The following is a 25,826-nucleotide window of genomic DNA, read 5'->3' on the forward strand; positions in this document are numbered from 1 at the left end:
CCTGAGCCCACTCAGACCCTCTTGGAGATAGTTTGGTGAGATCTGACCTGCCCCCTGAGCCCACTCAGACACTCGACATCCATTCCAAATAGAAACTACAAATGTGGCTCACGCGCACATTGCAAATAGCACTATTAAATACGTCATTCTTCAGACACCCACATACAGGTGGAAAAATCCCTGTTAGGGGCGTCATCTTATGCAAGACCAAGGGAGTAATTCCTCTCATCACCTGTTCATGTGAAAAAGCCTACGTAGGACAAACGAAAAGACAACTAAAACAACGCATAGCTGAACACCGCAGCTCAATCAGGTGTAAGAACATTGACTATCCAGTAGCAGCTCACTTTGTTGAAGCCAACCATCCCATCTCCTCCCTCAAATACACAGGTATTGAGCATGTTATTCTACCAAGGAGAGGAGGTACTACATGGGGAGGCTTACTGGATTTCCTCTCTAAAAACAATTGACCCCTAGTGGTCTGGATATTGACTTTGATCTCAGACCCTTCTTATGAACAAATCTATCTTTTATGAACAAGTCTTGAAATTGATATGTTCTTGATACAGCTTATTAGTGTAAACCTAATATGTTCCCCTTGTTGATGATGCTCATTAGACATTAAGGTTGAACCAAAAAATGAAATTAAATACGAAACAATTTAAATATGTGAAATTAAATTCAACAATAATTCATTTTGGTAGTAAGAGTGCAGGTTATTATTGGGAGCCACTGGAGACTAGTAAGGATGTACAGTTGAAGTCAGAAGTTTATATACACCTCAGCCAAATATATTTAAACTCAGTTTTTCACAATTCCTGACATTTAATCCTAGTAAAAATTCCCTGTTTTAGGTCAGTTAGGATCACCACTTTATATTAAGAAAGTGAAATGTCAGAATAATAGTGGAGTGATTTATTTCAGCTTTTATTTCTTTCATCACATTCCCAGTGGGTCAGAAGTTTACATACACTCAATTGGTATTTGGTAGCATTGCCTTTTTTAAATTGTTTAACTTGGATCAAACGTTTCAGGGAGCCTTCCACAAGCCTCCCACAATAAGTTGGGTGAATTTTGGCCCATTCCTCTTAACAGAGCTGGTTAAACTGAGTCAGGTTTGTAGGCCTCCTTGCTCCCACACGCTATTTCAGTTCTGCCCACAAATGTTCTATGGGATTGAGGTCAGGGCTTTGTGATGGCCACTCCAATACCTTGACTTTGTTGTCCTTCAGCCATTTTGCTACAACTTTGGAAGTTTGCTTGGTGTCATTGTCCATTTGGAACAGACATTTGTGACCAAACTATAACTTCCTGACTCATGTCTTGAGATGTTGCTTCAATATACCAGGCATTTTGGAAATTGCTCCCAAGGATACATTTGATTTTTTTCTCTTAGCTTTCATTTGACACAATTTTATGTGCTCCTATAAACTTCACATGCTGCTACTCATGGGTCATTTTTCCATGGTAATTACCCAGTGTGATGTGGTGGAAGCTCTGCATGCCGTTGGTGTGTCACACCACCCACTCTGTAAAACAGTGTAACTCCTCCGGGGCCAAATTAGAGACCAAAAGGTTAGACGTCTTGTCCCTGGATCGTCTCTCAGCCCAAGAAACAAACTGAAGACTAGGAAACGAGTAAAAAAAAAAAGGAAGACGACAATAATTGAAAAATAGAACAAAATAGTGGGGGGGAAATAGTTTTCCCTCTGAGGTATATAATATAATCTTAGGGTCTTGTTGTTTTTTTTTTTTTTTTTTTTTGTGTTTCGCTAAATGTGTCACCGGGGAAGTTCTATGTGCTTATGCCTTTTTAAACCGAGTGCTGAATACTGGAGCTACGACCTTCTTCTCTTTGGCTGTCTCTTGTCTCTCTCTTTTTGTTTTCACTTGATGTGGCATTCCTCATTCCTGAGATCCTCATTCTTGAGATCCTCATTCCTGAGATCCTCATTCTTGAGATCCTCATTCCTGAGATCCTCATTCCTGAGATCCTCATTCCTGAGATCCTCATTCCTGAGATCCTCATTCCTGAGATCCTCATTCCTGAGATCCTCATTCCTGAGATCCTCATTCCTGAGATCCTCATTCCTGAGATCCTCATTCCTGAGATCCTCATTCCTGAGTGGCGCTGCGGTCTAAAGCATCTCCGTGACATTTACCAGGTCGTTGCTGTAAATCAGAATGTCTTCTCAGTTAACTTACCTGGTAAAATAAGGGTACAATTCTTTTTTAATTGTGTCACTACAGACCCTGGTTCGATCCCGGGCTGTATCACAACCAGCCGTGATCGTGAGTACATAGGGACATTGGCCCAGTGTTGCCTGGGTTACGGGAGGGTTTGGCCTGGGTTAGGGCCATCGTTGTAAATAAGAACTTGTTCTTAACTGACTTGCCTAGTTAAATACATTCCTCTGAGGTTGTTGACTGAGGGCCTTTATTGTGTCTGAAACTGTTTTTTGTTGGGTTTTTTTGGACAATTTCATGGTGTCGGCCTTAGCCTTGTTTTTTTTTTACACCGTAGTTGTACTGTGAGCCTTGTTTTTATTACAGAATAGTGGTTTTGGCATGAGATGCATATCCTTGTTAGACAAAGGAAATGTGATCTTTACTGGTTTTTCAAGTTCAAAAGTGGAGATTCTCTTCTGTAGCCTCTGAAGGGATTTCTCATTTATGTTGAGGGTAATTCCTACATTGGATACAATACATTTATTGGGTCTTCTTTTTTCCCCAACATTGTTATATATTTAACTAATGTGATGACACAAAATAAGGTGTACAGCTCTGGGTCATAGTTTTGGCGGTGCTCTGTGGAGATGGGTCAGTACAGTATACTGCTGACTCCAAGAATGTTTTTCAGTTCTGAACAGACTTTTTTTTTGGACCATATATGAACTGATCCATTGAACCCTTTTTGGTTCTAGCCCGAATAGCATCATTTCTTCCAGCAGTGTACAAATTATTTAGGATTCCATGATCTGGAGCAAGATCTGTTTTTAAAGTTGTCATGTTCTACTGTTCCGAGGGCTAACTCTATTCACTCACTGGATTATATTCTATAATAATACATTTTGTTCTGTTCTGTCCTTCCCCAGGCCTGATGGAGCTGGGCACTCGACGAGCGCTGACCACTGAGGAACACCCACCACACTCTGCCTCCCACTGCCAACCTTGAAGGGAGGGACCCTCTGCTCCCCCCCCCCTAATCCCCTTCCCTTCTCCCCTACTCCTCCTCCTCTACTCCAACATTACCTCCTCTGATACACCTCCATCCTCACCCCTCTGTGGTCCTGAGATGGTGATGATGGGGAAGCTGAAGCAGAACCTGCTGGTGGCCTGTCTGGTTATCAGCTCAGTCACAGTCTTCTACTTGGGTCGTCACGCCATGGAGTGTCACCACCGCATCGAGGAGCGCAGCAGCCAGCCTGGGGACCAAGGGGTTCTGGGGGGCCTTCAGGGGCCGGGAGGGGTCCTCCTGGGCGGCTCGTTGGGCTCCTCCGCCATCCTGCGGGGGTCCAGACCCGGGGGCCATAACCTCTCCGCTCCATTCGTCTACAACAAGGACATGCCCCTAGTGTTTATTGGAGGGGTTCCCAGGAGTGGGACCACGTTGATGAGAGCCATGCTGGACGCTCACCCCGAGGTTCGTTGTGGAGAGGAGACCAGGGTTATTCCACGTATCCTGGCCATGAAACAGATGTGGTCGCGGTCGGGGAGGGAGAAGATGCGTCTGGACGAGGCCGGTGTGACGGACGAGGTCCTGGACGCCGCCATGCAGGCCTTCCTCCTAGAGATCATCGTGAAGCACGGCGAGCCCGCCAACTTCCTCTGTAACAAGGACCCCTTCGCTCTGAAGTCCCTCTCCTACCTGGCTAAGATCTTCCCGCACGCCAAGTTCGTGCTCATGATCCGGGACGGACGCGCCTCGGTCCATTCGATGATCTCGCGTAAGGTGACGATCGCTGGCTTTGACCTGGGCAGCTACAGAGACTGCCTGACCAAGTGGAACAGGGCCGTAGAGACCATGTACACTCAGTGCCTGGAGGCCTCAGACAAGTGCCTGCCGGTGCATTATGAACAGCTGGTGCTCCATCCAGAGAAGTGGATGAGGACGCTGCTCAAATTCCTGGACATTCCCTGGAACGAGGCAGTGCTTCACCATGAGGAACTCATAGGGAAAGCAGGTGGTGTTTCTCTCTCCAAGTAAGTAGTGGTGTTGGGAGTGTGTGTGTTTTATGTACCATGAGCCTGCATGTTGCTGAACTTTCAGGCATGCCTGTCTCCCTCCCTGTTAATTTCTGTCAGTGTCTAAAGGGAGTAAATCTGAAACTCAATTAGCTTGTAAATCAGGGGTCAGTGACCTTGTAGTCAATTAAGGGTGAAACAAGGCTTTGTGACGTTAGATAACAATAACCAGACAACTTGAAGTAACAAAAAGCCACACACACTCTGTAATGCTTCCCGTGATTTAGTAGAGAGATGAAGTTTGGGCAAGTTTTTTTTTTTTTTACAAAACTAGGACAAAGGGCTGAAAATGAGGACGCAGCCAGGCAGAACCTCCATGCATCAACTCACTGAGCTATCTGGGTCACAGTGGCTCTCCCACCCCTCATCCTCAGGAAGCTCAGCAAGCCATTTAGGTTCTGGTTCTAGAACACACCCCTCTGTTGTTAGGTTCTGGTTCTAGAACACAGGCCTCTGTTGTTAGGTTCTGGTTCTAGAACACAGGCCTCTGTTCTGTTCTGCTTTCACAACAAGCTGCTGATAACTAATACATTCCTGTTGACTCTTATGGCGCCAAATAACAAGCAGTTATCCCTGGGGTTGTTTCCTGTTTACAAGATACTGTCTCCTCGTTCACTATGTTGCTTATCTAGGAAAATGGCTCAATGCCGTGGTTGAATCGTAGGCTGCATCCCATATGACAGGGAGCCATTTGACACACACTCCTAGCACAGCGTTATGGTGAGCAAGCACACACCCATAGCACAGCGTTATGGTGAGCAAGCACACACCCATAGCACAGCGTTATGGTGAGCAAGCACACACCCATAGCACAGCGTTATGATGAGCAAGCACACACCCATAGCACAGAGTTATGGTGAGCAACCACACGCCCATAGCACAGCGTTATGGTGAGCAACCACACGCCCATAGCACAGCGTTATGGTGAGCAAGCACACACCCATAGCACAGCGTTATGATGAGCAAGCACACACCCATAGCACAGCGTTATGATGAGCAAGCACACACCCATAGCACAGCGTTATGGTGAGCAAGCACCATTCATCACCAGACTGACAAGGTCTAAGTGGGGAACTGATCAGGCTCTGGTTAACATATTCCCTTCCTGGTGCAGTGAGACAAGTCAGGACTGGTCCACGTCTCTCGCTCTCGCTGTTCCAATTCATCCCAAAGGTGTTTTTGTATGAACCTCGCTTTGTGCGTGGGGGCATTGTCATGCTGAAACAGGAAAGGGCCTTCTACAAACCAAACTGTTGCCACAAAGTTGGAAGCACAGATTAGTCTAGAATGTCCTTGTAAGCTATAGCGTTAAGATTTCCCTTCACTGTAATTAAGTGGTCTAGCCCGAACCATGAAAACAACTCCAGACCATTATTCCTCCTCCACCAAACTTTACAGTTGGTACTATGCATTGGGGCAGGTAACGTTCTTCTGGTATCTGCCAAACCCAGATTCATCACTCCAGAGAACGCGTTTCCACTGCTCCAGAGTCCAATAACGGTGAGCTTTACACCACTCCAGCCGAAACATGGCATTGAACATGGTGATCTTAGGCTTGTGTGATTCATGCTCGGCCATGGAAACCCATTTCATGAAGCTCCCTACGAACAGTTCTTGTACTGACGTTGCTTCCAGAGGTAGTTTGGAACTCGGTAGTGAGTGTTGTAACCGAGGACAGACGGTGTTTACACGCTTCGGCACTTGGCGGTCCCGTTCTGTGAGCTTGTGTGGCCTACCACTTCGCGGGTGCGCCGTTGTTGCTCCTAGAAGTTTCCACTTCACAATAACAGCACATACAGTTGACCGGGGAAGTTCTAGCAGGGCTGGTAACCCCTACCACCACCACTACTCTACACTAGACGGGTAACCCTCCTCCACCACTCTACACTAGACGGGTAACCCACCACCACCACTCTACACTAGACGGGTAACCCTCCACCACCACTCTACACTAGACTGGTAACCCTCCACCACCACTCTACACTAGACGGGTAACCCTCCTCCTCCACCACTCTACACTAGACGGGTAACCCTCCTCCACCACCACTCTACACTAGACGGGTAACCCTCCTCCTCCACCACCACTACTCTACACTAGACGGGTAACCCTCCTCCACCACCACTCTACACTAGACGGGTAACCCTCCTCCACCACCACTCTACACTAGACGGGTAACCCTCCACCACCACCACCACTCTACACTAGACGGGTAACCCTCCACCACCACCACTCTACACTAGACGGGTAACCCTCCACCACCACCACTCTACACTAGACGGGTAACCCTCCTCCACCACTCTACACTAGACGGGTAACCCTCCTCCTCCACTACCACCACTCTACACTAGACGGGTAACCCTCCTCCTCCACCACCACCACTCTACACTAGACGGGTAACCCTCCTCCTCCTCCACCACCACTCTACACTAGACGGGTAACCCTCCTCTACCACCACCACCACTCTACACTAGACGGGTAACCCTCCACCACCACTACTCTACACTAGACGGGTAACCCTCCTCCTCCACCACCACCACTCTACACTAGACGGGTAACCCTCCTCCACCACTCTACACTAGACGGGTAACCCACCACTACACTAGACGGGTAACCCTCCACCACCACCACTCTACACTAGACGGGTAACCCTCCTCCACCACCACTACTCTACACTAGACGGGTAGCCCTCCTCCACCACTCTACTCTAGACGGGTAACCCCCCTCCTCCACCACTCTACTCTAGACGGGTAACCCTCCACCACCACCCCCCTCCTCCACCACTCTACACTAGATGGGTAACCCAAGGTAAGGGCATGTGTTTAAAGTGGGGCCAGAATATGTTCTAGAGAACCAACATGCTGTATAAGATATGTAGATAGAACACATCCGATCCCTTATATGTTGCATTTGATTTCTCTTCTCATCCCTCCATCGTTTACCTCGGGTGTCTGTCTGACTTCCTGGTTGCCTCCATATTGACTCCTCTCTGAGACGGCACTGAAGTGATCGTCCCAGTCAGGGCCAGACTCAAACATCTGTTGCACTTCTCAAATAACAGACTCGAGGTTGAAACGAGAGGGATTCCCCAATGTTGTGGTCCTCTGTAACAAATACAACATCATACAATGCTTAACTTGGTTCAACTATTGTCCTCATTGTACTGTTACTCGGATATCATGTTTTAAAAACTGCAGACATTTCTCTCCACCCTATGACAGAAGGTGAAAAATGGCAAATGGGTAGTAAAATTGCAGTTGTTTCAAGTAGCCCAACATGTTTTTGCTCAGGGCCCCCAAAACAACATGGCCAACTCTGACTGCATATATGAGTAGCAGACTCACTGCTGCCCTTCATGATGATTTCAAATGTTTTGTGCCCCCCCCCCCAATCAAAGTGGTTGCTAACCCTGATCCTAATATAGCTGTTCCACTATGGGAGATACAAGAGTACCCTTCAACCTCCAGCCATGGAACACTGAAGGGGTTCGCTGCTACATGAAGGCATAGTGAGGAGTTCCACCTCTTTACCAAACTGTAAGGGGCTCTAGAGTGTTCTGGAGTGTTCCAGAAGAGGCCAAATGTCTTTGTTAAGCCCTCCTCTCCATATCTCTTAGGAATGCTCTCTGGGCACTGTGACGATGTAGGAAGACAGACACGGCGGAGTCAGTTCTTTTACAGTTGTATTTTTTTTGTGGGGGAGAGATTGTGAGCTGTGTACTGTTGACCCTTCCCCTGTTACGACAAGTACAACACGAGCCCTGGAGAGACAGTAACCCACAAAGAGGTGGATTGAGAGAGGGATGGATAGACATAGAGCTGTGTCGGGCCCTCTGTCTGGCGGGCCCTCTGTCTGCCTGTCGGGGCTGTCTGTCTGTCTGTCTCTCAGTCTGTTTGTCTGTCTGTCTTGGTCTGGTGGTCCCTCTGTCTGCCTGTCGGGGCTCTCTGTCTGTCTGTCTCAGTCAGTTTGTCTGTCTGTCTCATTCTGTTTGTCTGTTTGTCTCTGTCTGTCATGGCTCTCTGTCTGTTTGTCTCTGTCTGTTTGTCTCTGTCTGTCATGGCTCTCTGTCTGTTTGTCTCTGTCTGTTTGTCTCTGTCTGTCATGGCTCTCTGTCTGTTTGTCTCTGTCTGTCATGGCTCTCTGTTTTGTCTCTGTCAAAGAGCCAGACAGACAGCCTCCCACTGCACACGCATCACCCCCTCAGCACGTTGATTACCATCAAGTATGAATAGAAGGAGACCTTAACCAGAGCCCTCTGGACACAGCTGAAGACAGACAGCAGAGACGAGATAACATACACAGCCATGTGGCCATAGAGGAGAAACCGGGACTGTGAACTATGAAGAATGGGGATTTCAGTAAACAGCACAAGTCCCAACAGGATTTGTATCTTTGCCCTGAGCTTAGAAAACGACTGAGAAGCCAGCTTTGCTTCACCAGAAAATGCCTAGTTTGTCCTGGTCAAATCATATGATATTTGCGCTACCAAAGGGGGTATCGTCAAGTATTGTACCTCAAAAACAACGATCTTCAACTGTTCGCATTTCAATGGAAATTGATTGAGTTTCTGTCTGTCTTGAGGTTTAATTTAATTTATGCTTGTTGGACTTTTAGTTGTTGCAGGGCTTTAGCGGGGAGATGTCTAAATGCTGTGTGATTTGCATCCAAAAACAACAACACAAACCGTTCTGAACGTTCCCTGGCTCTTACTTTGCTTCACGCAAACAGGAAATCACACACCGTTGTATTGTCATCTGCCTCCTTATATATATATATATATATATATATTTAAAAACAAACAATGAAGCTTTTCTCATACTCGGTTAACCAGCCTACTGATAAACATACTCGGTGTTACCAAATCAGCCTACTATATCCAACAGGTCCATAACCTTTTTTGTGATCTTTTTTTTATTTATTAAACAAACAAATCCATAAATAAATTGAGCCAGACTTCACAGATGTAGTGGGTCCTTAACCTTTTGGAACAGGAGATTAAGAGGTACGTATTCAGGGTGTTGATGAGTCCGATGTGCCTCCTCTCACCAGACAAGACTATAGACAATATAACATTTATGGGAAAAAAAATATGCCACTTAGCAGTGACTTGACAGAGCAGTGACGACATACATTTTGTTTGTTTGTTTGAGATTCCTGTGGGAGTTGAACCCGCAACCCAACTTTGCCACAGAGGACCACAAACTCCGTTCCTACCTATCAGTGCCCAGCCTGCTTGCTTGCTGACTAAACACACACACACACACCCTTTCTGAGTCTGACTAAACACACATACACCTTAGTCAGACTAAACACACACGCCCTTCCGTGGTACTTCGCCCTCAACACCAGACCTCCACCCTTCAGTGGTACTTCGCCCTCAACACCAGACCCTCACCCTTCAGTGGTACTTCGCCCTCAACACCAGACCCCACCCTTCAGTGGTACTTCGCCCTCAACACCAGACCCCCACCCTTCAGTGGTACTTCACCCTCAACACCAGACCCTCACCCTTCAGTGGTAATTCGCCCTCAACACCAGACCGAGGGGGAAGGAGGTGAAGCAGGACGAGGGGGAAGGAGGTGAGGGGGGAGGAGGATAAGCGGGACGAGGGGGGAGGAGGATAAGCGGGACGAAGGGGGAGGAGGAGAAGCGGGACGAGGGCGGAGGAGGTGAAGCGGGACGAGGGGGAGGAGGATAAGCGGGACGAAGGGGGAGGAGGATAAGCGGGACGAGGGGGGAGGAGGATAAGCGGGACGAGGGGGGAGGAGGATAAGCGGGACGAGGGCGGAGGAGGATAAGCGGGACGAGGGGGAGGAGGATAAGCGGGACGAGGGGGAGGAGGATAAGCGGGACGAGGGGGAGGAGGATAAGCGGGAAGAGGGGGAGGAGGATAAGCGGGAAGAGGGGGAGGAGGTGAAGCGGGACGAGGGGGGAGGAGGATGAGCGGGACGAGGGGGAGGAGGATGAGCGGGACGAGGGGGAGGAGGATGAGCGGGACGAGGGGGAGGAGGATATGCGGGACGAGGGGGAGGAGGTGAAGCGGGACGAGGGGGGAGGAGGATATGCGGGACGAGGAGGTTAAGTGGGACGAGGGGGGAGGAGGATAAGCGGGACGAGGGGGAGGAGGATAAGCGGGACGAGGGGGGAGGAGGTGAAGCGGGACGAGGGGGGAGGAGGTGAAGCGGGACGAGGGGGAGGAGGATAAGCGGGACGAGGGGGAGGAGGTGAAGCGGGACGAGGGGGAGGAGGATAAGCGGGACGAAGGGGGAGGAGGAGAAGCGGGACGAGGGCGGAGGAGGTGAAGTGGGTACACCAGCGGGACGAGGGCGGAGGAGGTGAAGCGGGACGAGGGGGAGGAGGATAAGCGGGAAGAGGGGGAGGAGGAGGATAAGCGGGAAGAGGGGGCTGGAGGTGAAGCGGGACGAGGGCGGAGGAGGTGAAGCGGGAAGAGGGGGAGGAGGTGAAGCGGGACGAGGGGGAGGGAGGATAAGCGGGACGAAGGGGGAGGAGGAGAAGCGGGACGAGGGCGGAGGAGGTGAAGCGGGACGAGGCGGAGGAGGTGAAGCGGGACGAGGGGGAGGAGGATAAGCGGGAAGAGGGGGAGGAGGTGAAGCGGGAAGAGGGGGAGGAGGTGAAGCGGGACGAGGGGGAGGAGGATAAGCGGGACGAGGGGGAGGAGGATAAGCGGGACGAGGGGGAGGAGGATAAGCGGGACGAGGGGGAGGAGGATAAGCGGGACGAGGGGGAGGAGGATAAGCGGGACGAGGGGGGAGGAGGATAAGCGGGACGAGGGGGAGGAGGATAAGCGGGACGAGGGGGAGGAGGATAAGCGGGAAGAGGGGGAGGAGGATAAGCGGGAAGAGGGGGAGGAGGTGAAGCGGGACGAGGGGGAGGAGGATGAGCGGGACGAGGGGGGAGGAGGATGAGCGGGACGAGGGGGAGGAGGATGAGCGGGACGAGGGTGGAGGAGGATAAGCGGGACGAGGGGGAGGAGGATAAGCGGGACGAGGGGGAGGAGGATATGCGGGACGAGGGGGAGGAGGTGAAGCGGGACGAGGGGGAGGAGGATATGCGGGACGAGGAGGTGAAGCGGGACGAGGGGGGAGGAGGATAAGCGGGACGAGGGGGAGGAGGATAAGCGGGACGAGGGGGAGGAGGATAAGCGGGACGAGGGGGAGGAGGTGAAGCGGGACGAGGGGGAGGAGGATAAGCGGGACGAGGGGGAGGAGGTGAAGCGGGACGAGGGGGGGAGAAGGATAAGCGGGACGAGGGGGGAGGAGGTTAAGCGGGACGAGGGGGAGGAGGTGAAGCGGGACGAGGGGGAGGAGGTGAAGCGGGACGAGGGGGGGGAGGTGAAGCGGGACGAGGGGGGGAGGAGGTGAAGAGGGACGAGGGGGGGAGGAGGTGAAGCGGGACGAGGGGGAAGGAGGTGAAGCGGGACGAGGGGGAGGGAGGTGAAAGGTTAGTTTGACGACAACAGTGACAAACAACACTCATCTATACTTTTCCTCTCTTTTACACACCACCTTGTTCATCTTGGAGTTCGTTGAGGCTGAACGCCTTTCTTCAGTTCTTTTTTTTTCTCTTCAATTTGGAGCAGCTGCAGATGCCACCTTGAAGAATGTTGATTTACTGTTCAATATTCATGCTTTTCTCTCGCTCTGATGCCATCATTATGCCACCTTGAAGAATGTTTATGTATTGTTCAATATTCATGCATATATTAAATGTACAGTACCTGTCAAAAGTTTGGATCACCTACTCATTCCAGGGATTTTCTTTATTTTTACTATTTTCTACATTGTCGAGACATCAAACTTATTAAATAACAAATATGGAATCATGTAGTAACCAAACAAGTGTTAAACAAATCTAAATATATTTGAGATTCTTCAAAGTTGCCACATTTTGCCTTGATGACAGCTTTGCACACTCTTGGCATTCTCTCAACCACCTTCATGAGGTAGTCACCTGGAATTTCAATTAACAGGTGTGCCCTTAAAAGTTAATTTGTGGAATTTCTTTCCGTAATGCGTTTGAGCCAATCAGTTGTGTTGAGACAAGGTAGGGGTGGTATACAGAAGATAGCCCTATTTGGTAAAAGACCAAGTCCTTATTATGGCAAGAACAGCTCAAATAAGCAATGAGAAATGACTGTCCATCATTACTTTAAGACATGAAGGTCAGTCAATGCGGAACATTTCAAGAACTTTTGAAAGTTTCTTCAAGTGCAGTCGCATAAACCATCAAGCGCTATGATGAAACTGGCTCTCATGAGGACCGCCACAGGAAAGGAAGACCCAGAGGTACCTGACTCTCATGAGGACCGCCACAGGAAAGGAAGACCCAGAGGTACCTGTCTCTCATGAGGACCGCCACAGTAAAGGAAGACCCAGAGGTACCTGTCTCTCATGAGGACCGCCACAGGAAAGGAAGCCCCAGAGTTACCTCTGCTGCAGAGCCCCAGAGTTAACGGCCTCATAAATTGCAGCCCAAATAAATGCTTCAGAGTTCAAGTAACAGACACATCTCAACATCAACTGTTCAGAGGAAACTGCGTGAATCAGGCCTTCATGGTCGATTTGCTGCAAAGAAACGGAAGAAACACATCAGACCGGTGGAAATCTGTCCTTTTGATCTGATGAGTCCAAATGAGAGATTTTTGGTTCCAACTGCCGTGTCTTTGTGAAACGCAGAGTAGGTGAACGGATGATCTCCACATGTGTGGTTCCTACCGTGAAGCATGGAGGAGGAGGTGTGATGTGTGGGGGTGATTTGCTGGTGACACTGTCAGTGATTTGTTTAGATGTCAAGGTACGCTTAACCAGCATGGCTACCACAGAAATCTACAGCGATATGCCATCCCATCTGGTTTGCGCTTAGTGGGACTATCATTTGTTTTTCAGCAGGACAATGACCCAAAACACACTTCCAGGTTGTGTAAGGGCTATTTGACCGAGGAGAGTGATTGAATGCTGCATCAGATGACCTGGCCTCCACAATCACCTGACCTTAACCCATTTGAGATGGTTTGGGATGAGTTGGACCGCAGAGTGAAGGAAAAGCACCAACAAGTGCTCAGCATATGTGGGAACTACTTCTTCAAGACGGTTGGAAAATATTTCTCAGGAAGCTGGTTGAGAGAAGGCCAAGAATGTGCAAAGCTGTCATCAAGGCGAAAGGTAGTTACTTTGAAGAGTCTAAAATGTCAAATTTTGATTTGTGTAATACTTTTTTGGTTACTACATTATTAAAAAAAAAACTTGTAGTTGTCGAAACTTTTCACTAGTACACTGTGTGTGTGTGTGTGTGTGTGTGTGTGTGTGTGTGTGTGTGTGTGTGTGTGTGTGTGTGTGTGTGTGTGTGTAAAATTTATAATACATAATATTTATATATTATATATATGATTTATTTATATATTATATATATGATTTATTTATATATTGTGTGTGTGTGTGTGTGTGTGTGTGTGTGTGTGTGTGCGCACACACAGGAGGCCAGACTGCACTGTAAACATACAGGATAAGCAGTAGCTCCTCCCCAGTTTTGTGGCCGTGGCAACAACCAGAAGTAGGCCTCCAGATGGGACCCACTTTTACAGTGTAGCTGGCTGACAATGCAGCAGAGACTTTCTTTCTTTCGTTGTCATTTCTCAGAATGCATGTAATTGTTGTGGTCATCTTAACAGAGTAGCTAACTGACATCACCGAGGAGAGAAGGCAGAGACTGTCCTTTCCCTGTCATTTCTCAAAAAGTATTTATTTGCTAGGTTAATCTGTTCGTGACATACAGTGAAGTTGCCTTGACAGTGTAGCTGACATTACTAAGGAGATGAGGCAGGGACTCTTTCCTTTGATTTCTGGCATTTTTTTCACAATTTACAGTTTCACAGTTTCCTTTCTCCAATATGTTCATGAGATACCTAGTGGTAGCCTAGTGGTTAGAGCGTTGGACTAGTAACCAGAAGGTTGCAAGATCAAACCCCCGAGCTGACAAGGTACAAATCTGTTGTTCTGCCCCTGAACAGGCAGTTAACCCACTGTTCCTAGGCCGTCATTGAAAATAAGATTTTGTTCTTAACTGACTTGCCTAGTTAAATAAAGGTAAGATAAAAAAATAATATTTTCCTTCAATTCTCACCTGAGAAAGCATTCAGAGTGAACGAAACAGCGCCCCTCTGTCTCCTTATGTGTAGCCCATCTATCTGATGCTGTCTGGTCAAACAGAGTATGACATTGTTGCCGCCCAGAGCATTGAATGCAATGGAAGCCAGTGAGCATTTGGCCTCCCATGATAAAGAAAAGTATAAAATAATAGCCAATCAGCGTTGAGCTAATCTGAATGAGCTCAACCGTGATTGGTCTGGGCACATCAAAAAAGTGTCAAGGGAAGCCCGTTTGGATTTGTCTTCACTCCTATTGCATCAAGAGAAATATGGAATTGACAGAAACAACTTGAATTGCTGCATCTCGTTGTGTTGTCCTCCCAGTGACTGACTAACTAGCTAGCTAGCTAAAATTGTCCCTTCCGTAATGTAGCCACGGATGGAGATAGGGATTTGGACAAGTGGTTTTACTTAATTCTACATACTGGCCAATGATTATAACTGCGACACTGATCAAACCATTAATTCATACATTGTTGTGCCCCTGACCTGAGAGGATGGAAGTTCAATATGTAGCTAGATGTAGAAAGCTAATGTTAACTAGCTAACGTTGCCCATGAATGGAAGGCAGGCTAGCGAGCAGGCGAGCGAGCAGGCTAGCGAGCAGGTATTTCAGCCAGGGACAACCACAACTAAAAGTGTGTACTGTGTGACACAGTCAGAGACTGTTTAGTCAACGTGAAAGAGAGGAGGATGGCATTGATGTTTCTCTACCAGTAGGGTGGGGTTTTTCTACTTGCAAGCAAACACACACACACAAATCAGTAACATGGACAGCCACTTCATATTTAGCTTACATTGATTAGACCAAATAGTTTTTGGGTGTGTTTTAGTTGTCACTGTATTCTAAACTAAGCATACGGGATTAGATCATGATGAAGGGATGCTGGAATAGTGGAGGCAGCTCCCTGTTTTCTTTGAGACTTGCGATTTAACTCTCTGTGGTTCTGTATCAATAGTTGTTTAGTGGTCTGAACATGTGGGAAACTTGACCATGCTTTCGGTCATGTAACATGTTTTTGTTTATATGCTTTGTGGACTTCACCAGACAGATGTTTCTCTCCGATTTTGTGAGCAAACAAAAAAGGTGTAGTTGAATTTATTCTGCTGCTGTGTCTTCTTATTGGCTCGGCCTTTTATATCACGTTGTCAAGACACATGTGAACTAACATGTTATAGAACAAAACAACACAAGTATCACTACACAGGTTGAAATATATCATTTTCGTTCCTGGATTGGCTTCCCCTAGTGCTTTTACCCATGAGCCTCTACTGGAGATACCAAGTACAAACAGATGTCTTTTCTCTCTCTGGTCAGAATGAGTCATGTTTTGTTTCTCACAGCCTGTCTGTATATGTTTATGCTGTGGACCTCTAAACATTCATCGTTCATAGGCCAACACTCCCTGTCCGGGTCAACACCCCCCACTCGCTCTCTCCGGCCCACACGAGGGTTTTCGACTTCAACCTCCCTTAGCACCTCAAGCAAGGGAAAAGGGAAGGCTCGTTTTGGATGCCTTGGAATGATGCTAGCTAGTTAATGGTCTTCTGGGGACACACGCCACGATGCTAGCTAGTTAATGGTCTTCTGGGGACACACGCTACGATGCTAGCTAGTTAATGGTCTTCTAGGGACACACGCTACGATGCTAGCTAGTTAATGGTCTTCTGGGGACACACGCTACGATGCTAGCTAATTAATGGTCTTCTGGGGACACACGCTACGATGCTAGCTAGTTAATGGTCTTCTGGGGACACACGACATGCACTAGTTAATGGTCTTCTGGGGACACACGCTACGATGCTAGCTAGTTAATGGTCTTCTGGGGACACACGCTACGATGCTAGCTAGTTAATGGTCTTCTGGGGACACACGCTACGATGCAAGCTAGTTAATGGTCTTCTGGGGACACACGCTACGATGCAAGCTAGTTAATGGTCTTCTGGGGACACGCTACATGCAAGCTAGTTAATGGTCTTCTGGGGACAAGCTAGTTTAATGGTCTTCTGGGGACACACGCTACGATGCTAGCTAGTTAATGGTCTTCTGGGGACACACGCTACGATGCTAGCTAGTTAATGGTCTTCTGGGGACACACGCCACGATGCTAGCTAGTTAATGGTCTTCTGGGGACACACGCCACGATGCTAGCTAGTTAATGGTCTTCTGGGGACACACGCTACGATGCTAGCTAGTTAATGGTCTTCTGGGGACACACGCTACGATGCTAGCTAGTTAATGGTCTTCTGGGGACACACGCTACGATGCTAGCTAGTTAATGGTCTTCTGGGGACACACGCTACGATGCTAGCTAGTTAATGGTCTTCTGGGGACACACGCTACGATGCTAGCTAGTTAATGGTCTTCTGGGGACACACGCTACGATGCTAGCTAGTTAATGGTCTTCTGGGGACACACGCTACGATGCTAGCTAGTTAATGGTCTTCTGGGGAGACACGCTACGATGCTAGCTAGTTAATGGTCTTCTGGGGACACACGCTACGAACTCCTTTGCTAACTGTGGTTTCTCTCTTTCAGAACCAGTGATATAGTCCTCCCTCCTTCCTCCAGAGATGAACAAAAGCAGTTGTCTATTAATCATGCTGTAGACTCTGTGCTCTAAATGGATCCCTATATAGTGGACTACATTGGACCAGAGCACTGTGTGTGTGTGTGTGTGTGTGTGTGTGTGTGTGTGTGTGTGTGTGTGTGTGTGTGTGTGTGTGTGTGTGTGTGTGTGTGTGTGTGTGTGTGTGTGTGTGTGTGTGTGTGTGTCTATATATATAGAACCAGAGCACTGTAGAACCAGTGCTCTGGTTCTACAGTGGTAAAGATGGCATTCCCAAAGTAAATGGATTTGTGAAGTGAGTTGTCAGGCATTATCGAGGTGTATTGTAGTAGTGCAGGACTGGAATGCAGAGAGACCTGAGGGAAGTCAGAAGTTAATGGACTGTGTGTGAGTGAGATCTCTCAAAAGTAGTGCACCACACAGGGAATAGTGTTTCATTTAGGACACGGTTTGAGAAAATAAGCTTTATTCACAATACCATGGTGCTGATACGAGTCAAGGCTAGGGTTGGCTCTCCCCTCTCCTGCTGATATGAATCAAGGCTAGGGTTGGCTCTCCTGCTGATATGAATCAAGGCTAGGGTTGGCTCTCCTGCTGATATGAATCAAGGCTAGGGTTGGCTCTCCTGCTGATATGAATCAAGGCTAGGGTTGGCTCTCCGCTCTCCTGCTGATATGAATCAAGGCTAGGGTTGGCTCTCCTGCTGATATGAATCAAGGCTAGGGTTGGCTCTCCGCTCTCCTGCTGATATGAATCAAGGCTAGGGTTGGCTCTCCTGCTAATTTGAATCAAGGCTAGGGTTGGCTCTCCGCTCTCCTGCTGTAGCCCGCTATATAGGGTTCTATAGGGCCCTGGTCTAAAGTAGTGCACATGATGTCATAGGGTTCTGGTCTAAAGTAGTGCACTATATAGGGAATAGGGTTCTATCGGGCCCTGGTCTAAAGTAGCCCACTATATAAGGTTCTATAGGGCCTTGGTCTAAAGTAGTGCACATGATGTCATAGGGGTCTGGTCTAAAGCAGTGCACTATATAGGGTTCTATAGGGCTCTGATCTAAAGTAGTGCACTATATAGGGAATAGGGTTCCATAGGGCTCTGGTCTAAAGTAATGCACTATATAGGGAATAGTGTTCTATACGGTCCTGGTCTAAAGTAGTGCACTATATAGGGAATAGGGTTCTATAGGGCCCTGGCCTAAAGTAGTGCACTATATAGGGCCCTGGTCTAAAGTAGTGCACTATATAGGGAATAGGGTTATATAGGGCCCTGGTCTAAAGTAGTGCACTATATAGGATTCCATAGGGTCCTGGTCTAAAGTAGTGCACTATATAGGGAATAGGGTTCCATAGAGATCTGGTCTAAAGTAGTGCACTATATAGGGAATAGAGTGCCATATGGGACACTGATCCTGTGTGCTGGGTCAATTGAACACAGAACTCAGCTGTTGCTGTAATCTGTTCTCCATATGAACTCTGTCTGTTCTAAAGAGGAGCAGGGGGGAGGCTGTCACAAGCTGTGGTTTCTAGAGATATGCCTGGCTCCAACAACAGGTCTGACACGTAATGTGTTAAAACGCTGTGTCATTCTTGTACGAGTGTGTGTTTTTGTTGTTGTTTGTTAGCGTGTTTGTGTAATGCGTTCAAGCAGGGTTCCTTACCCTCAGAATTTTGCTCTCTCCTCCCCACTAAACTCGCGCAAATCCTCAACTAACAATTCTCTATTTCTATAGATCAATGTTTTCAGTCTCTGGTGGCCAACATGGCTGACATGTTGATGCATGGATGATCTACTGTACACAATCTCTATTCAGGTTATATGCCCATTCTATGTTGAAGAAAATAATAATAACCTTTTTTTTAAACAGGCAAACAGCTGCTACAAAAACTACACAACAACTGCCCAGTAACCTATTCCCAACCAAATAGTCATTTTTATTTCAGATCATTTATAAAAGTAAAGCAAATTATGAAAAATTACGTATTTCTGTCAATTGATGGATTACGTCAGCTGGAGGAACGACTCGCTTAAATTGATGGCAACTCTTTTTTTTTTCGTGCCTCTACAGTTAAAGCTCAATGTTTCAAGTTTCTTGTTTATTTTATTGTATTTATTTCACCTTTTATTTAGTTGAGAACAAGTTCTCATTTACAACTGTGACCTGGCCAGGATAAAGCAAAGCAGTTTGACACAATACAACAACAACAACAGAGTTACACATGGAGTAAAACAAACAAACAGTCAATAATACAGTATAAAAATAAGTCTATAAACGATGTGAGCAACTGAGGTGAGATAAGGGAGGTAAAGGCCAATGGTGGCAAAGTGAATACAATATAGCAAGTAAAACACTAGAATGGTAGATTTGCAGTGGAAGAATGTGCAAAGTAGAAATAAAAATAATGGGGAGCAAAATAAATAGATGAATACAGTAGGGGAAGAGGTAGTTGTTTGGGCTAAATTATAGATGGGCTATGTACTTGTCCGTCTGTAATACTGACGACTGCTTATACCTGCTGCGTCATCCACAGGTGTGACAAATCAGTGATGCTCATGGTGGAATGGCCACTCCCTTTTCCTCTTCAATGTGAACATCTTAACACTTCGTCTCTTCGCGTCGTCCATAAACGGTCACACATCTTGGCACTTCATCCATAAACGGTCACACATCTTGGCACTTCATCCCTTCACGTCATCCATAAACGGTCACACATCTTGGCACTTCATCCCTTCGCGTCGTCCATAAACGGTCACACATCTTGGCACTTCATCCCTTCACGTCGTCTATAAACGGTCACACATCTTGGCACTTCATCCATAAACGGTCACACATCTTAGCACTTCATCCCTTCACGTCTATAAACGGTCACACATTTTGGCACTTCATCCATAAACGGTCACACATCTTGGCACTTCATCCATAAACGGTCACACATCTTGGCACTTCATCCCTTCACGTCGTCTATAAACGGTCACACATTTTGGCACTTCATCCATAAACGGTCACACATCTTGGCATCCCTTCATCCCTTAAACGGTATAACGGTCACACATCTTGGCACTTCATCCATAAACGGTCACACATCTTGGCACTTCATCCCTTCACGTCTATAAACGGTCACACATTTTGGCACTTCATCCATAAACGGTCACACATCTTGGCACTTCATCCATAAATCTTGGCACTTCATCCCTTCATAAACGGTCACACATCTTGGCACTTCATCCATAAACGGTCACACATTTTGGCACTTCATCCATAAACGGTCACACATCTTGGCACTTCATCCCTTCACGTCATCTATAAACGGTCACACATTTTGGCACTTCATCCATAAACGGTCACACATCTTGGCACTTCATCCATAAACGGTCACACATCTTGGCACTTCATCCCTTCACGTCGTCTATAAACGGTCACACATCTTGGCACTTCATCCATAAACGGTCACACATCTTGGCACTTCATCCATAACGGTCACACATTTTGGCACTTCATCCATAAACGGTCACACATCTTGGCACTTCATCCCTTCACGTCATCTCATAAATAAACGGTCACACATTTTCTATAAGCGGCACTTCATCCCCTTCACGTCATAAACGGTCACACATCTTTGGCACTTCATCCATAAACGGTCACACATCTTGGCACTTCATCCCTTCACGTCTTGGCACTTCATCGGTCACACATCTTGGCAATCCCTTCACGTCGTCTATAAACGGTCACACATCTTGTCATCCACATCTTGGCACTTCATCCATAAACGGTCACACATCTTGTTCATCCATAAGCGGTCACATCTTGGCACTTCATCCCTTCACGTCATCTATAAACGGTCACACATCTTGGCACTTCATCCCTTCACGTCATCTATAAACGGTCACACATTTTGGCACTTCATCCCTTCACGTCATCTATAAACGGTCACACATCTTGGCACTTCATCCCTTCATTCATCTATAAACAGGCACTTCACACATTTTGGCACTTCATCCCTTCACGTCATCTATAAACGGTCACACATCTTGGCACTTCATCCCTTCACGTCATCTATAAACGGTCACACATTTTGGCACTTCATCCATAAACGGTCAACTTTCTTATTTTCCTGAAAACAAAGACTGGGATCCAGACGTGCAGTTTGCTCCCCCCCCGGCTTATGAAATATTTCAGAAATGATTAATAATTTAACCCAGAGTAGATTGAGGTAATGGTTGATTCATTTTTAATATCGCTCCTCCAAATCTGTCAGTCATTGGGGAAAGGCCCAGTACCACTCAGCGAAGCTCTGTAATGCTGACCTAATGTCCTAATGTCTTGTCTCCGTGCTCATATAAAGGGACATATGGGATACATGGAGACAGACATACATGGGGACAGGGGCGTGATCTGATACAGTGAGAGACAAACCCATATCTCTATGGAGGGGCCATTCATTCAACCCATTAACTGTGAAGCCTGGAGCTGGAGAGAGGCTGTAGCTTGGGGGCCATCTTTAATCGTGTACCATGACCCAGTTAGAGTCAATTAGTTTGCAGTTAGCTGCCTGCAGTAACAAGGGCTGGTCACTGGTCCACTGCTAAAACCACACTATCAAGGAATAATGTTGAACCATTCCTTAAGAAGGCTAACATCATGCTATCAAGGAATATTGTTGAACCATTCCTTAAGAAGGCTAACATCATGCTATCAAGGAATATTGTTGAACCATTCCTTAAGAAGGCTAACATCATGCTATCAAGGAATATTGTTGAACCATTCCTTAAGAAGGCTAACATCATGCTATCAAGGAATAGTGTTGAACCATTCCTTAACACTGCTATCAAGGAATAGTGTTGAACCATTCCTTAACACTGCTATCAAGGAATAGTGTTGAACCATTCCTTAACACTGCTATCGAGGGATACTGTTGAACCATTCCATAACAATGCTAAAACCATGCTAATCAAATCAAAGTTTATTTGTCACGTGCGCCGAATACAACAGGTGTTGTTGTAGTCCTTACAGTGAAATGCTTACTTACAGGCTCTAACCAATAGTGCGGAGAAAAAAAAGTGTGTGTGTGTGGGGGGGGGGGTAAGTAAAGAAATAAAACAACAGTAAAAAGACATTTGAAAATAAGAGTAGCAAGGCTATATACAGACACCGGTTAGTCAGGCTGTTAGTCAGGCAGACACCGGTTAGTCAGGTAGTATGTGGGTATGGTTTAAGTAAACTGTGCATATATGATGAACAGAGAGTATCAGTAGCGTAAAAAGAGGGGTTGGCGGGTGGTGGGGCAGATAGCCCGGTTAGCCAATGTGCGGGAACACTGGTTGGTCGGGCCAATTGAGGTAGTATGTACATGAATGTATAGTTAAAGTTACTATGCATATAAGATAATATCCTGTCTGGGAACGGGGTTCCGCTAGCGGAAGAACCTTCTCCTTAATGCAACCGCTGTGTCAGATTTTCAATTTTGTTTTAACGGAAAACGCATAATGTGAGTACGGCGCTCAGAGCCTAAACCAGCCAGAGAAATATCCACCATGTTGTGGAGTCAACAGAAGTCAGAAATATAAATTATAAATATTCACTTACCTTTGATGATCTTCATCAGAATGCACTCCCAGTTCCAGTTCAGTTCCAGTTCCCAGTTCCACAATAAATGTTTGATTTGTTTGATAAAGTTCATCAATTATGTCCATATACCTCCTTTTGTTAGCTCATTTTGGTAAACAAATCCAAACACGCATGCAAGTCCATCGGAAAGGTCGGACGAAAAGTCCCAAAAGTTATATTACTGGTCGTAGAAACCAATCAAACAAAGTATAGAATCAATCTTTAGGATGTTTTTAACGTAAATCTTCAATAATATCCCAACCAGAGAATTCCTTTGTCTGTAGAAAAGCAATGGAACGCGAGGTAACTTTCACATGACAGCGCGTCACGAGCCCGTGGCTCTCTGCCAGACACCTGACTCATTCCCCTCTCATTCAGCTCCCCTTCACAGTAGAAGCCTGAAACAACGTTTTAGAGACTGTTGACATCTAGTGGAAGCCTTAGGAAGTGCAAGATGACCAATATCCCACTGTATTGTCAATAGGGGCTGAGTTGAAAAACTACAAACCTCAGATGGTTGGATTTTTTTCTCAGGTTTTTGCCTGTCATATGGGTTCTGTTATACTCACAGACATTATTCAAACAGTTTTAGAATGTTTTCTATCCAATACTAATAACAATATGTATATATTAGCATCTGGGACTGAGTAGCAGGCTGTTTACTCTGGGCACGCTTTTCATCAAAAAGTGAAAATGCTGCCCCCTATCCCAATGAAGATAAACAGAGAGTAGCAGCAGCATAAAGAGGGGTTGAGGGGGCACACAATGCAAATAGTCCGAGTAACCATTTGGTTACCTGTTCAGGAGTCTGATGTCTTGGGGGTAAAAACTGTTAGAGTTGTGCCTGGCCGTGCAGTCATGGGTGAAAAGGGAGTAAAAGGGGGGACTGAGCACGCACCTCTGAGGGTCCCCCGTGTTGAGGATCAGCGTGGCGGATGTGTTGTTACTTACCCTTACCACCTGGGGGGCGGACCATCAGGAAATTTAGGATCCAGTTGCAGAGGGAGGTGTTTTAGTCCCAGGGTCCTTAGCTTAGTGATGAGTTTCGAGGGCACTATGGTGTTGAACGCTGAGCTGTAGTCAATGAATAGCATCTACACATAGATGTTCCTTTTGTCCAGCTGGGAAAGGGCGGTGTGGAGTGCAATGGAGATTGCATCATCTGTGGATCTGTTTGGGAGGTATGCAAATTGGAGTGGGTCTAGGGTTTCTGGAATAATGGTGTTGATGTGAGCCATTACCAGACTTTCAAAGCACTTCATGGCTACAGACGTGAGTGCTACGGGCCTGTAGTCATTTAGGCAGGTTGCCTTTGTGTTCTTGGGCACAGGGACTATGGTGGTCTGCTTGAAGCATGTTTGTATTACAGACTCAGTCAGGGACATGCTGAAAATGTCAGTGAAGACACCTGTCCTGGTAATCTGTCTGGCCCCACAGCCTTGTGAATTTTGACCTGTTTAAAGGTCTTACTCACGTCGGCTACGGAGAGCATGATCACACAGTCGTCCGGAACAGCTGATGCTCTCATGCATGCCTCAGTGTTGCTTGCCTCGAAGCGAGCATAGAAGTAATTTATCTCGTCTGGTAGGCTTGTGTCACCGAGCAGCTCTCGGGTGTGCTTCCCTTTGTAGTCTAATAGTTTGCAGGCCCTGCCACATCTGACGAGTGTCGGAGCCGGTGTAGTATGATTCAATCTTAGCCCTGTATTGACGCTTTGCCTGTTTGATGGTTCGTTGCAGGGCATAGCAGGATTACTTGTAAGCCTCGGGGTTAGAGTCCCGCACCTTGAAAGCGGCAGCTCTACCCTTTAGCTCAATTCGTTGCCTGTAATCCATGGCTTCTGGTTGGGGTATGTACGTACAGTCACTGTGGGGATGACGTCCTCAATGCACGTATAAGCGTCCGGGTTAGAGTCCCGCTCCTTGAACGCGGATGATCTACCCTTTCGCTCAGTGCGGACGTTGCCTGTAATTCATGCACGTATTGATAAAGCCAGTGACTGATGTGGTGTATTCCTCAATGTCATCGGAAGAATCCCAGAACATGTTCCAGTCTGTGATAGCAAAACAGTCCTGTAGTTTAGCATCTGCTTCATCTGACCGTTTTTTATAGAGCGAGTCACTGGTGCTTCCTGCTTTAATTTATGTTTGTAAGCAGGAATCAGGAGGATAAAGTTGTGGTCGGATTTACCAAATGGAGGGCGAGGGAGAGCTCCGTACGCATCTCTGTGTGTGGAGTACAAGTGCTCTAGAAATGTTTTCCCTCTGGTTGCACAATTAACATGTTGATAGAGATAATGTTGCTATCAAGGGATACTGTTGTACCATTCCTTAATAATGCTAATATCATGCTATCAAGGGATACTGTTGAACACTTCCTTAACAAAGCTAACATCATGCTATCAACGTGCCTGACAATGGTGCTGTTCAACTAGCAGTGCCTTAGAGGATGCTGGTGTGTGTTCATCTGTTAGATCAATTTCAAAAGCAGCCTGTCTTCCTATCTTGCTAGAGGTCATCAGGGAAATGGGTTTCCATCTCATTACTCTCACTAATCCAATTATAAGCGAGTACCAGTATGTCAAGAAAGGATGCCTTGAATGATGCTAGCTAGTCAATGGTCTTCTGGGGAGAGGAATGCTAACTGTGGTGTTTTCTATCTCTCTCTCTCTGCAGGGTGGAGAGGTCTACAGACCAGGTGATCAAGCCGGTCAACGTGGAGGCCTTATCCAAGTGGGTAGGCAAGATCCCTGCGGACGTACTGAGAGACATGCCCGTCATCGCCCCCATGTTGTCCCGTCTGGGGTACGACCCCCACGCCAACCCTCCCAACTACGGCCGGCCAGACCCCAAGGTCCTTGACAACACCAGGAGGGTGAGTTGGGAAAAGATGGACAGGGACACACGTCACCCCAGAACACACAAACACAGACCCCAAAACACAGTATCCTCTGAAGCAGAAAGCAGATCTAAGGACTGTCTTTCTCTTTAATTAGATTACCTGTCCAATCAATGTCTTCTAGTTAAATTACCTGTCCAATCTCTGACTCTCATTTAAATTAACTGTCCAATCTCTGACTCTCATTTAAATTTACTGTCCAATCTCTGACTCTCATTTAAATTACCTGTCCAATCTCTGACTCTCATTTAAATTACCTGTCCAATCTCTGACTCTCATTTAAATTAACTGTCCAATCTCTGACTCTCATTTAAATTACCGGTGAATAAATGAATGTATTCAAACGAA

At 46.8% G+C, this 25,826-nt stretch overlaps 1 protein-coding gene across 4 annotated transcripts in view; it reads left to right on the forward strand.

Annotated features, from left to right (window-relative positions):
• Window positions 1-25,826, forward strand: part of tpst1 (tyrosylprotein sulfotransferase 1) — a 95,001-nt gene that overhangs the window by 28,115 nt on the left and 41,060 nt on the right. For all 4 annotated transcript variants that reach the window (XM_064975323.1, XM_064975325.1, XM_064975324.1 and 1 more), the window contains exons 2-3: window positions 3,096-4,203; window positions 25,256-25,454. In XM_064975323.1, the coding sequence (XP_064831395.1) occupies window positions 3,296-4,203; window positions 25,256-25,454 (1,107 nt within the window). In that variant the 5' untranslated portion in view covers window positions 3,096-3,295. The remainder of the gene's footprint in view (window positions 1-3,095; window positions 4,204-25,255; window positions 25,455-25,826) is intronic.

This window comes from Oncorhynchus masou, chromosome 9 (assembly GCF_036934945.1).
Source record: "Oncorhynchus masou masou isolate Uvic2021 chromosome 9, UVic_Omas_1.1, whole genome shotgun sequence".
In the NCBI taxonomy this organism is placed as follows: Eukaryota; Metazoa; Chordata; class Actinopteri; order Salmoniformes; family Salmonidae; genus Oncorhynchus; species Oncorhynchus masou.